This window comes from Salvelinus alpinus, chromosome 1, assembly GCF_045679555.1.
Source record: "Salvelinus alpinus chromosome 1, SLU_Salpinus.1, whole genome shotgun sequence".
Taxonomy (NCBI): domain Eukaryota; kingdom Metazoa; phylum Chordata; class Actinopteri; order Salmoniformes; family Salmonidae; genus Salvelinus; species Salvelinus alpinus.
This window is the reverse complement of record NC_092086.1, coordinates 81,457,510-81,471,010: the sequence shown is the minus strand read 5'-3', so window position 1 is coordinate 81,471,010 and position 13,501 is coordinate 81,457,510. Positions and strand designations below refer to the sequence as shown.

Below are 13,501 nucleotides of genomic sequence, written 5' to 3'. Positions count from 1 at the left end.
CGTATTTTATCTAACTGGTGGCATCCATAAGTCTAAATATTCCTGTTACATTGCACAACCTTCAATGTTATGTCATAATTACATAAAATTCTGGCGATTTAGGCGGCCCAAACTGTTGCATATACACTGACTCTGCGTGCAATGAACGCAAGAGAAGTGACACAATTTCACTTGGTTAATATTGCCTGCTAACCTGGATTTCTTTTAGCTAGATTTCATTTATGCAGGTCTAAAAATATTTACTTCTGTGTATTGATTTTAAGAAAGGCATTGATGTTTATGGTTAGGTACACATTGGAGCAACGAAACGCTCCGCATCGATTATATGCAACGCAGGACACGCTAGATATATTAGTAATATCATCAACCATGTGTAGTTAACTAGTGATTATGATTGATTGATTGTTTTTTATAAGATAAGTTTAATGCTAGCTAGCAACTTACCTTGGCTTACTTTATTCGCGTAACAGGCAGGCTCCTCGTGGAGTGCAATGTAATCAGGTGGTTAGAGCGTTGGACTAGTTATCTGTAAAGTTGCAAGATTGAATCCCCCGAGCTGACAAGGTAAAAATCTTGCGTTCTGCCCCTGAACGAGGCAGTTAACCCACCGTTCCTAGGCCGTCATTGAAAAGAAGATTGTGTTCTTAACTGACTTGCATAGTTAAATAAAGATTAAATAAAGGTGTAAAAAAATAAAAAATCTGATTGTTATGAAAACTTGAAATCGGCCCCAATTAATCGGCCATTCCAATTAATCGGTCGACCTCTAGTACAGGGAATGAACATTCAATAACCACGGACAGGAACAGAATACGGACAGCGTCTGGACAGGGGAAACGACAATAATTCTGACACGGGGATGAAACAGAGGAAACAGAAAGATATAGGGAAGGCAATCAAAACGTGAAGTAGTCCAGGTGAGTTCAATGAGCGCTGATGCTCGTAATGATGGTGACAGGTGTGCATTATGAAAGGCAGCCTGGCGCAGTATAGGTGCATCAGGCGTGACAATTTCAGGTTGCCTGTGATGTGCACGCCGAGGCACTTGAAGCTTTTCATGCTCTCCCCTTCGATGTGGATGTGGGCATGCCCCCTCAGCTGTCTCCTGAAGTCCACGATCAGCTCCTTCATTTTGTTGATGTTGAGGGAGAGGTTATTTTCCTATCAACACTCCGCCAGGGCCATCACCTCCTCCCTGTAGGCGGTCTCGTCGTTGTTGGTAATCAGGCCTACCAGTGTTGTGTCATCCATAAACTTGATGATTGAGTTGGAGACGTGCATGGCCACGCAGTCATGGGTGAACAGGAGTACAGGAGGGGGCTGAGCACACACCCTTGTGGGGCCCACGTGTTGAGGATCAGCGTAGCGGAGGTGTTGTTGCCTATCTTCACCACGATGGGATTGGCCCGTCGGGGAGTCCAGGTCCCAGTTGCACATGACGGGGTTCAGACCCAGGGCCCCGAGCTTAGTGATGAAGTTGGAGGGCACTATGTTGTTGAAGGCTAAGCAGTAGTCGATGAACAGCATTCTTACATGGCCAAGTCTCTTGATGATGCTGAGGGAGAGGGCTGGGTCTTAAGCAGTTCTGAGAACGCCCCTTTATTCATTTGAGGATGGGGGCCCTTGTTATAAAGTCCCTATTTCTAAGACTTCTTATTTTCCTCCATTTGATTAATAATGAAAGAACCCAGCTTAAAGACTCGCTGGTATGTCAGCCCATCATAGCTAACTGAAACACTTTTTTCTATGTGCTTCATCAACCTCAAAGTCTGAGACGATTACGGTTTTAAGTATTGGGGAAAGAAATGTATTTTGGACCCACAAAGTTTCTATGATTATTACAGTGGAGTGTTTCTAAAAAGCCTCATATGTCCAGCCAGACACTTTCCACTGAACTGGATTCCCGGGAGCAATGATATAGTTTTGAAGTTGGCCAAAGTTAGAAACAGACGTCTTCATGCTGACTGCCGAGAGAAGCATTTAATTAGTAATTGATTCTCACCCTGATCCAGAAGTCTTGGACTTTCTTTTCAGATAAGGCGGGCAGTGTGAAATGTTCTCTCATTCCCTGTACATTAACTGCCTCCAATTACAGAAGTCTTATCTAACATTTTGCTCTGTGGTTTCAGCTTGCGGAAATGGAAACATTCAATCCGAAGAAGACTTTATCTACCCTTCCATTTTGGGAGGTGTGAGGCATACAACGCACCTTTGCTCAGAGACCACTATGATTGGATCAGTGGTTTCTGATTTGCTCTGGTTGGGGAGTGGCAGTCACTTCAGTTTCCTGTTGCAACAAGCTCATGTGGTTTCAGTCGAGAAGTGAAGGTTATTCGTACATTTTGAAGTTGAAAGAAACCACAGTTGAGCCAGGACCATGCCCTGAACTTTAGTCACTGTCACTAGCCAGCTACCACCCGGTACACAGAGAGATTTCTGCTCTATGTACATAGTCATGGAACACTGGTCACTTTAATAATGTTTACATACTGTTTTACCCACTTCATATTTATATATCATGTTTTCTAGTCTGGGCCTATCCTATTTAACTATTGCTGGACATGCACTATTCTATCCTACATATACTACATATACAGTGCCTTTGGGAAGTAGTCAGACCCCTTGACGGTTTCCACATTTTGTTACGTTACAGCCTTATTCTAAAATATATTCAATTAAAAAAAGATCCTCAGCATTCTACACACAATACCCCAAAATGACAAAGCGAAAACAGTTTTTTAGAAATGTATTCTAAATAGTAAACAGAAATACTTTATTTACATAAATATTCAGAGCCTTTACTATGAGACTCAAAATTGAGCTCAGGTGCATCCTGTTTCCATTGATCATTTATTATTTTATTTTATTTCACCTTTATTTAACCAGGTAGGCCAGTTGAGAACAAGTTCTCATTTACAACTGCGACCTGGCCAAGATAAAACAAAGCAGTGCGACAAAAACAACAACACAGAGTTACACATGGGATAAACAAACGTACAGTCAAAAACACAATAGATCTATGTACAGTGTGTGCAAATGTAGTAAGGTTATGTAGGTAAGGCAATAAATAGGCTATAGTGGTGAAATAATTACAATTTAGCATTAACACTGGAGTGATAGATGTGCAGATGATGATGTGCAAGTAGAGATACTGGGGTGCAAAAGAGCAAAACAATTAATAATATGGGGATGAGGTAGTTGGGTGTGCTATTTACAGATGGGCTGTGTACAGGTACAGTAATCGATCAGTAAGCTGCTGTGACAGCTGATGCTTAAAGTTAGTGAGGGAGATATAAGTCTCCAACTTAAGTGATTTTTGCAATTAATTCCAGTCATTGGCAGCAGAGAACTGGAAGGAAAGGCGGCCAAAGGAGGTGTTGGCTTTGGGGATGACCAGTGAAATATACCTGCTGAAGCGCGCAATACGGGTGGGTGTTGCTATGGAGACCAGTGAGCGGGGCTTTACCTAGCAAAGACTTATAGATGACCTGGAGCCAGTGGGTTTGGCGACAAATATGTAGTGAGGACCAGCCAACGAGAGCATACACGTCGCAGTGGTGGGAAGTATATGGGGCTTTTGTGACAAAATGGATGACACTGTGATAGACTACATCCAATTTGCTGAGTAGAGTGTTGGAGGCTATTTTGTAAATGACATCGCCGAAGTCAAGAATCGGTAAGATAGTCAGTTTTACGAGGGTATGATTGGCAGCATGAGTGAAGGAGGCTTCGTTGCGAAATAGGAAGCCAATTCTAGATTTAATTTTGGATTGGAGATGCTTAATGTGAGTCTGGAAGGAGAGTTTACAGTCTAGCCAGACACCTAGGTATTTGTAGTTGTCCACATATTCTAAGTCAGAACCGTCCAGAGTAGTGATGCTAGGCGGGCAGGTGCGGGCAGCAATCGGTTGGAGAGCATGCATTTCGTTTTACTAGGATTTAAGAGCAGTTGGAGGCCATTCGAAATGGTCAGTGATCTGTTTGTTAACTTGGCTTTCGAAGACTTTTGAAAGGCAGGGCAGGATGGATATAAGTATATAACAGTTTGGGTCTAGAGTGTCTCCCCCTTTGAAGAGGGGGATGACCGCGGCAGCTTTCCAATCTTTAGGGATCTCAGACGATACGAAAGAGAGGTTGAACAGGCTCGTAATAGGGGTTGCATCATCCTTGAGATGTTTCTACAACTTGATTGGCATCCACGTGTGGTAAATTCAATTGATTGGACATGATTTGGAAAGGCACACATCTGTCTATATAAGGTCCCACAGTTGACAGTGCATGTCAGAGCAAAAACCAAGCCATGAGGTCGAAGGAATTGTCTGTAGAGCTCCGAGACAGGATTGTGTCGAGGCACAGATCTGGGGAAGGGTACCAAAAAATGTCTGCACCATTGAAGGTCCCCAAGAACACAGTGGCCTCTATCATTCGCCAATGGAAGAACCACCAAGACTCTTCCTGGCCGCCAGACCAAACTGAGCAATCGGGGGAGAAGGGCCTTGGTCAGGGAGGTGACCAAGTACCCAATGGTCACTCTGACAGAGCTCTAGAGTTCCTCTGTGGAGATGGGAGAACATTCCAGAAGGACAACCATCTCTGCAGCACTCCACCAATGAGGCCTAGATGGTAGAGTGGACATACGGAAGCCACTCCTCAGTAAAAGGCACATGACAGCCCGCTTGGAGTTTGCCAAAAGGCACCTAAAGACTCTCTGACCATGAGAAACAAGATTTTCTAGTCTGAGGAATCCAAGATTGAAGTCTTTGGCCTGAATGCCAAGCGTCACGTCTGGAGGAAACCTGGCACCATCCCTACGGTGAAACATGGTGGTGGCAGCATCATGCTGTGGGCATGTTTTTCAGCCTAAGAGACTGGGAGACTAGTCAAGATCGAGGCAAAGTGAACAGAGCTAAGTACAGAGAGATCCTTGATGAAAACCTGCTCCAGAGCACTCAGGACCTCAGACTGGTGCCATGGTTCACCTTCCAACAGGACAACGACCCTAAGCACACAGCCAAGACAATGCAGGAGTGTTTTTGGGACAAGTCTCTTAATGTCCTTGAGTGGCCCAGCCAGAGCCCGGACTTGAACCCGATCAAACATCTCTGGAGAGACCTGAAAATAGCTGTGCAGCAACGCTCCCCATGCAACCTGACAGAGCTTGAGAGGATCTGCAGAGAAGAATGGGAGAAACTCCCCAAATACAGTTGTGCTAAGCTTGTAGCGTCATACCCAAGAAGACTTGATGCTGTAATCGCTGCTAAAGGTGCTTCAACAAAGTACTGAGTAAAGGATCTGAACACTTATGTAAATGTGATATTTAAAAAAAAAAAAATTGTAATGCATTTGTGTAAAAATGTCAAAAAAACCTATTTTCGCTTTGTCATTATGGGATATTGTGTGTGGAAAAAACTATTTAATCATTTTTAGAATAAGGCTGTAACGTAACAAAATGTGGAAAAAGTCAAGGGGTCTTAATACTTTCCGAAGGCACTGTATATGACATGTACTGTCCATAATGTCTATACATCCCATCATATACATATATATTTATATTCTGGATTCTGATATTGCTCATCCTAATATTTGTATATTTCTTAATTCCATTATTTTACTTTATATTTGCGTGTTTTGTATTGTTAGATGTAACTGCACTGTTGGAGCTAGGAACATAAGCATTTCGCTGCACCCGGAAGAACACCTGTTAAATATGTGTATGCGACCAATAACATTTGATTTGATTTGACTGAGCATTTCAAATCCATAATTCAAGCTGCAAGAAAACTCAATGCACCCCCACTACATCAGTGACAAAGATCACTATTAGTGACTGTGACTCAGTAACTTACCCCACTTTCTGATGTCACTGAGAAGCTTTTCCTCCTTGGCTATTTCTCAGTCTCAATCACTTTCAACAGACAAACTTTGTTGTGTGTTTGATTGTAGAAATGACGCAATGAACATAAATTCTCACATTCCTGTAAGCAAATAATTTCAAGTGGAGGCTTTCCACATGGATACAGCTAAACTGTGTTTTGGTCTTCATATTCATTGAAGAAATAAATCATTAATCCTCTATGCTTTGGTGAGCTCAGCCAGAGTTAACAATATCCTGAGTTTTACACTGTGAAATTGGCAGCTAAAAAAACCTAATAATTTCACTTGAGGCAGATGGAAAACAGTGAATCCTTATAAAACCTCCATGCTCTTTTGGCCTCAGACAATTGAAGTTAACAGTGGGGTTTGTGGTTTGCTGTCCTGTCTATGCTATGCAAATGTCTTCCATGACGACATTTTTGAATTCCTCCTGAGCTCCATAGCTAAAGGTTGCCGGTGGCTGTTGGATTCATCTTGAAGGAGCCTTTTGTGTCGTTTTGGGAACAAACTGGATGGGAGCCCCCAATGACAGGCCACAGAATCTCTTCATCATCTTTCTAATTTGGTCCAGAGCGATGCATAGTAAAAAAGCCACTGGACACGCCATTAGTTCCTGACCGTTGGGGCTAGCCCTTTATTAAATGGAATAGTTCTCAATGCATAATTTCTAATTGTCCTTCAGTTTGGGGGTTATTGCCATATATGGATGCTTACTTAAATGCTAAATGGATTTTTGCTTAATTGAAGCCTTAGTCTGCGGAACTGTCACTGTTAATTACTGTGCATATATGAATGTTCTTGCTTGTGGTATGAAGATTGATGAAAGTGTAAGCAATAGCCTGAATTTAGTCCTGAGTTTGGTTTTTAAACAACTTTAAAGGGCTGATATGTGAAGTAAGCAAAATTGGACTTCACTCATGCCAAGTCATCAACTGAATGCTCCCAGTGTGTATGACAAAGCCACAAGCGTAGCCATGCTGTCCATGTGTAACATGAGCAAGGCTCTTGACCAGGAATTCAGTCCGCTGTTTGCCAGACGTGGAAAGTCACATTGGTTTTGGGAATGTGGCCTAAAAGTATTTTTTTTTAACACCAACTTTTATTTATCTTGTTTAACACATCTTTACTTAACCATCACATGAAAGTAGATTTGAGACTGGCTGAGTTGCTCTTAGTATTATGTGCCCTCAGCTTTCTTTAGCCTGGCTGAGAACATCTTTTCATACATTCAATATGTAGCATAGACTTACTGACTGAAGTTCACACCACGGAACACGTTTTGTTCTTAACTTAACTGGCCGTCTAGCATGTATGTATTGTATATACACCCTTGTTCCTTCCTGTGTTTCTAACCCCCAATGACTCTGTTGTTTCTCACAGTTTCATACTTTCCCCTTTGACTAATCCCCTTGCTGTTGCTTTCTCTGCTCAAACCCTATGAGACAAAGTGTTCCAGCTCACTACATTTCAATCTCAATGTGTAGAGCATTTCATGCAGAGTGAGGTTAGCCTTGAAGATCTGTTGTTGCTTGACAAATATTTGATTAACTATACATTCTCAGTTGAGCAGATTTGTAAACATCAATCTCTAAATAGCTAAATAAATAAGTACTTTTCAACTGTAATGCCAACGTTAAACTCCTGTTTATCAAGATGTTGTATGTGGGTTGATACACCAGTATTACTGGAATACTTTTTTAAACATGGCACGCCATCATCACAGTCTGCTATTGTTTTAGTTAATCAATTGACCTTTTCTTTGAGTGTGCTGAGCTGTACATCCTCAGGGTCCTGATGCCATGTTTGTCTCCAGTTTCAGGCGCTGCAGGTGGACAGAGAGATCCTGCTGACCTCCAACCGGAGCTTGGCCGAGGAGAGCATCGCCAGGCGACCCCGCCTCAATAACGGAAAACTCCAGCTGGCCGAGAAATACAAGGAGCTGGCCAATCTGGCAACCAACTGTTGGGAAAAACAGAGCCGGCTCGGTGAGTCTACATGTGCCCAAGAGAGACAGAGGAGAAAGGAAGGGAAGACTGTCTTTGTTTCTTTTCTGTTACCAGATGTTCAGGGAATAATGCTGTCCACCATGAGTCAGGATTAAGAATATACACAGACATCTGGATAAGAATGTATGTAAATATATGTCTTATTGTCTGTGTGTGGTGTGATCATAGACCAGGGAATGAGGTTTTGATGAGCTGTTCTAGCAGACAGTTTTTTATGTAAGCAGCAAATGGTTTATTAATAACATTCAAACAACCCCAGGGCGTGTGCCTTTGTGTCGGTGGAAACACATCCCAGAGCAACAAGGTTCCATAACAACACACCCTAATGTCCACTGTGTTTAATTTATGAGGCAGCGATGAACAGTGTCACAACCTCTTGTGTGGATTGTTATCCCATATGACTGGTTAGCTGGGTGAAATCTGCTGGCATTGTTGGGATCCAAACCATGGTCCACCCCTCTCCCATCCCGTCCCCCTCATGGGTGTGAGGGTTGGAGCCAGAGGTGGGGGTGTAACAGAGCTATCGTATCCCCATAGGTGAGCTCAGGCCAAGGGGTTCCCACCTGGCTGTTTCACCCCACTTTCAACACTAGCCAAGAATAACCACTGGAGCAGGTATGAAATAGAAGTCCTGCTCCACATGAGCCTGTTTCACTTCCTCTACTAAGGAAGCTGTTTTTTTATATTCCATTTGGCCAAAATGATGAAATATTATTGTGTTCCTCCCTGTTAAAATCTCATTTTATTAGTCACATGCGCTGAGTACAACAGCACCTTACAGTGAAATGCTTACTTACGAGTCCCCAACCAACAATACAGTTTAAAAAAAAATATGAGTAAGAATAAGCAATAAAAGTAACAAGTAATTAAACAGCAGCAGTAAAATAACAATAGTGAGACTATACACAGGGGGGTACCGGTACAGAGTCAATGTGTGGGGGCACCGGTTAGTTGAGGTAATATATACATGTAGGGAGAGTTATTAAAGTGACTATGCATAGATGATAACAACAGAGAGTAGCAGCGGTGTAAAGGGGTTGGGGGGGTGCAATGCAAATAGTCTGGGTGGCCATTTGATTAGATGTTCAGGAGTCTTATGGCTTGGGGGTAGAAACTGTTTAGAAGCCTCTTGGACCTAGACTTGGCACTCACAAAGTATTTGTGTTTAGTGAGTCTGCCAGATCAGAGGCAGTAGGGATGACCAGGGATGTTCTCTTGATACGTGTGTGAATTAGACAATTCCTGTCCTGCTAAGCATTCAAAATGTAACGAGTACTTTTGGGTGTCAGGAAAAATGTAAGGAGTAAAAAGTACATTATTTTCTTTAGGAATGTAGTGGAGTAAAAGTAAAAGTTGTCAAAAATATAAATAGTAAAGAAAAAACCTACTTAAGTACTTTACACTACTGCCAAGTGGTGCAGCAAATCTATTTGTCAGGCCTTTTGCCTGCTGCTATCAGGTAGTTCAAATACAAGGGAAAGTTTCACATGACTGTAGAGAACGGTTTCCAAAAGCCTCTGAAGGCAGGTGGCCCACTACTCAGGCTCGGTTTTCTCTGCTGTAACTGTGTGCATGCTCACCAGCTAATGGTCATGGTAAATATTGGGCGCATCAATGCCAGCAGGAAACTGAACAGTTGTCAGGCGATTTTGGGAGGTGGAAAGGGGCCTTGTCTTTGCTTAGCAGAGTCATGCTGTTGACAGAACAATAGTAGAGCTGCACCAGTAGGGTATGTGAGAACTCTTAGCTTTAGCAGAGCAGCAGCGGCTCAGTAGAGGAAGCTTTAAACCCCTCTTCCTGAATCCTGAGCCTCATGGGTGAAACTCAGAAAAATGTTACTCTTCATGAATCGGGCTGAAGCAGGTGCTGTTCAGCTCCATGTGTTTAAATCAGTTAACTATTTTGATGTTTAGACAAACTTATCCATATTATGTACAGATAGGAAATCTCAAAATCAGCAGATTTAAACTGATCCTTGTGTACAACCAGCATGTTTTGTAGCCCGTCGTTTCTCCCCTTTTCTCCCTTTCTACAGCCTTAGCAGCTGTCCAATGATGGAAGGAGGGTGGAATGTTCACCTTCCTGCCACCACACACACACACACACACACACACACACACACACACACACACACACACACACACACACACACACACACACACACACACACTGTACCAACACCCCAGCTGCACCAGCAAAGCAGGATGGGTGGGAGTCCTTCCTTCCTCCACAAAACATCTGATTCTCATTTGGCCTGACGACGGGGAAAAGACGGGGGAAAATTGTGAAAAAAAAGGAAGAATTCCTGAGGCAAGCAATCGCAGAGGGTTAGAGTCTAACTGTTAGACTGTGTTTTGGCTCAAGGTAAAGACCTATTGAGTAATGCAGCTTGCTTAGAGATGGAAGACATTGAAGGGATAATCCAACCCCAGAAATAAAAATCATGAAACTCCTGTCAATTTGGTGAAAGCCTATGTTCTATCAGTGGGTAAAATAATTGTTTCCTCCATGATTTAAATTCTATGTGGTCCGTCTGCGAAATCAGGAAATTGTGTACGAGCACATCATAGCCACATGGTTCTCGTAATAGTAGATAGGGGATAACACACTATAACATTTCATAATGCTTTTAAAACAATTGCCTGCACTCTAGATCACCAAATCAGCCAATAGATGGTATGTGCATACCCATCTAGAACACATCCATCCATTTATATCATCATGACAAAGTATACAGTGCCTTGCAAAAGTATTCATCCCCCTTTCATTTTTCCTATTTTGTTGCATTACAACCTATAATTTAAATGTATTTTTATTTTTATTTCATGTAATGGACATACACAAAATAGTCAAAATTGGTGAAGTGAAATGAAAAAAACAACTTGTTTAAAATAATTCAAAAAAAAAATCGGAAAAGTGTTGCGTGCACATGTATAGCTATTTGTGTAGCTTTGTGTAGCTATTTTTATGCTTATATTTTTTTACATTTGGTAAGCTATTTGTTAGTCAACTTGTCTATATATAAGGGCACAAGGCGAGACCCAGATGCAGATGGTTTGAGTCTTGATATTTATTAAACAATCCGAAAGGGGTAGGCAAGAGAATGGTCGTGGACAGGCAAAAGGTCAAAACCAGTTCAGGAGTCCAGGAGGTACAGAGTGGCAGGAAGAATGGTCAGGCAGGCGGGTACGGAGTCCAGAAAACAGGCAAGAGTCAAAAACTGTGAGGACTAGCAAAAGAGAATAGAAGCAGGAGTACGGGAAAAACGCTGGTTGACTTGAAAGGCATACAAGACGAACTTGCACAGAGAGACAGGACACACAGGGATATAAACACCAGGGAAATAAGCGACACCTGGAAGGGGGTGGAGACAATCACAAGACATGTGAAACAGATCAGGGTGTGACACTATAATTACATACATGCAGCTTCTCTTTTGTCATTACTCGATTTTATCTAGAATACTACTTAAAGCCTTGCTCACCAGAATGTCATAAATCGATAGAAAGATCAATGCATCGTCAACAATCGAATTGAAATCGGTAAAGTTTTCTCTTTCATTTCTGCTTCACTCACACAGGAGAGCTGAGTAGATTGTGTGAGACAAAAGTGAGAGACAAGAATTAAACAAATAAATCACAGCTAGGGTTGGGCAGTATCCAGACTAAGCGCAAACCAGATGTGATGGCAGATCGCTGCAGAATGCTGTGGTAGCCATGCTGGTTAAGTGTGCCTTGAAGTCTAAATAAATCACAGACAGTGTCACCAGCAAAGCAGTGTCACCAGCAAAGCACCCCCACACCATCACACTTCCTCCTCCATGCTTCACGGTGGGAACCACACATAATCCGTTCACTTACTCTGCGTCTCACAAAGACACAGCGGTTGGAGCCAAAATTCTCAAATTTGGACTCATCAGACCAAAGGACAGATTTCCACTGGTCTAATGTCCATTGCTTATGTTTCTTGGCCCAAGCAATTCGACCATGAAGGCCTGATTCACACAGTCTCCTCTGAACAGTTGATCTTGAGATGTGTCTGTTACTTGAACTCTGTGAAGCATTTATGTTCCTGATTGACTTAAGGAAAGAAATTCCACAAATCAAATTTTAACAAGGCACACCTGTTAATTGAAATGCATTCCAGGTAACTACCTCATGAAGCTGGTTGAGAGAATGCCAAGAGTGTGCAAAGCTGTCGTCAAGGCAAAGGGTGGCTACTTTGAATAGTCTCAAATATAAAATATATTTTGATTTGTTTAACACTTTTTTTGGTTACTACATGATTCCATATGTGTTATTTCATTGTTTTGATGTCTTCACCATTATTCTACAATATAGGAAATAGTAAAAATAAATAAAACCCCTTGAATGAGGAGGTGAGTCCAAACTTTTGACTGGTACTGTATATTGGAAGGAGCTACCGAATGTCATTTTTGGTGAGTTTGGACATTTACAAATGAATGTGAACAAGAGACATTGTGCAAATTAACAATGTTTTGCCGCATGCTTGTCTGATGGAAGAACAGTAATGGCTCTTGTTCAGCATATGTACACGCTGTGTCTGTGTGGGGTCTGGAGTCGCTAGGGCAACAGGCCTGCCTGCTCTGCTTGGAAAAGAGGGGGGGGGACAGATGGGCCAAGAATGGAAAGGAGAAAAAAATGAAAGAAAATCAAGATAGCATTGGCAGCTGTACAGATTTCTCAAACATGGCAGAAAGCTAACACTATATCATGCCCCTTCTGCTTATTAATTCAACCACTTACTTAGATAACTAGCAAGTTAAACTTAGGAGTCACGTTAATGGCAAATTCAGCATTTTTCACGCAGAGAAAAAAGATACAAGTCACAATAATTATCTTGCTTAAATGCAGATCTAAAATGCTTTTTATTAAGCAAAACATTAGGAAATGTAGCTGGCTACATTCTTTTATGATAAACTTTGCAAATATTATGGCCATGCATTGTTTTTGCAAAAAATACCTTGCTTTTTTTGTAAGCTTGTTTACTTGTGTGGCTTCCAGCTAAATAGCTTTGCACTTCTTTGTCATCTGATGAAAATGTAGCTATTTTCTGCCGAATTTGTTGCACTAATATATATACTGTAAAGGAAAAATATAATTGCACTCCCTGATCACTCTGTTGAAGCAAAAAAACAGTGTTGACGTGCCATATAAAATGTGACCTGTCAATACACAGCTGGACTCACCTGCTCCCGCTTTCTCCTGTTGTGCTATTTACAAACAAACACGTGTCTGGCTCAACAGTTCGGGGGAACTATGGTAAGTTTCATAATGTAAAATAATGTGACAGGTTAAATGAAGAACGTGATCTGCTTTATCTCATATCTACTTAAAATCTAGCTACAAATATAAAAACGTATTTAAAAACTTCAAAGGAATAGTTAACGGTATTGGCGGTATTGAAAAACCATCTTGTGGCTATTTCCAAATACCCAATATATGGTATACATGGTATATCGCTGAAGCCTGATCACAGCAAAGGAATGTAGTTTGTGAGCTTGAAAATGAACATCCTGACATTCTGAGTCAGGGTGCTCTGCAATCATCCTACTATTGACATGGATAATGTGGCATTTCTTATTTGTCAGAATGAAATGA

At 41.7% G+C, this 13,501-nt stretch overlaps 1 protein-coding gene across 1 annotated transcript in view; it reads left to right on the top strand.

Moving 5' to 3' along the window:
* LOC139531533 (vacuolar protein sorting-associated protein 37D-like) overlaps positions 1-13,501 on the top strand; it is a 43,037-nt gene that overhangs the window by 12,404 nt on the left and 17,132 nt on the right. The window contains exon 2 of the mRNA XM_071328047.1: positions 7,688-7,859. Coding sequence (XP_071184148.1) covers positions 7,688-7,859 — 172 coding nt within the window. The remainder of the gene's footprint in view (positions 1-7,687; positions 7,860-13,501) is intronic.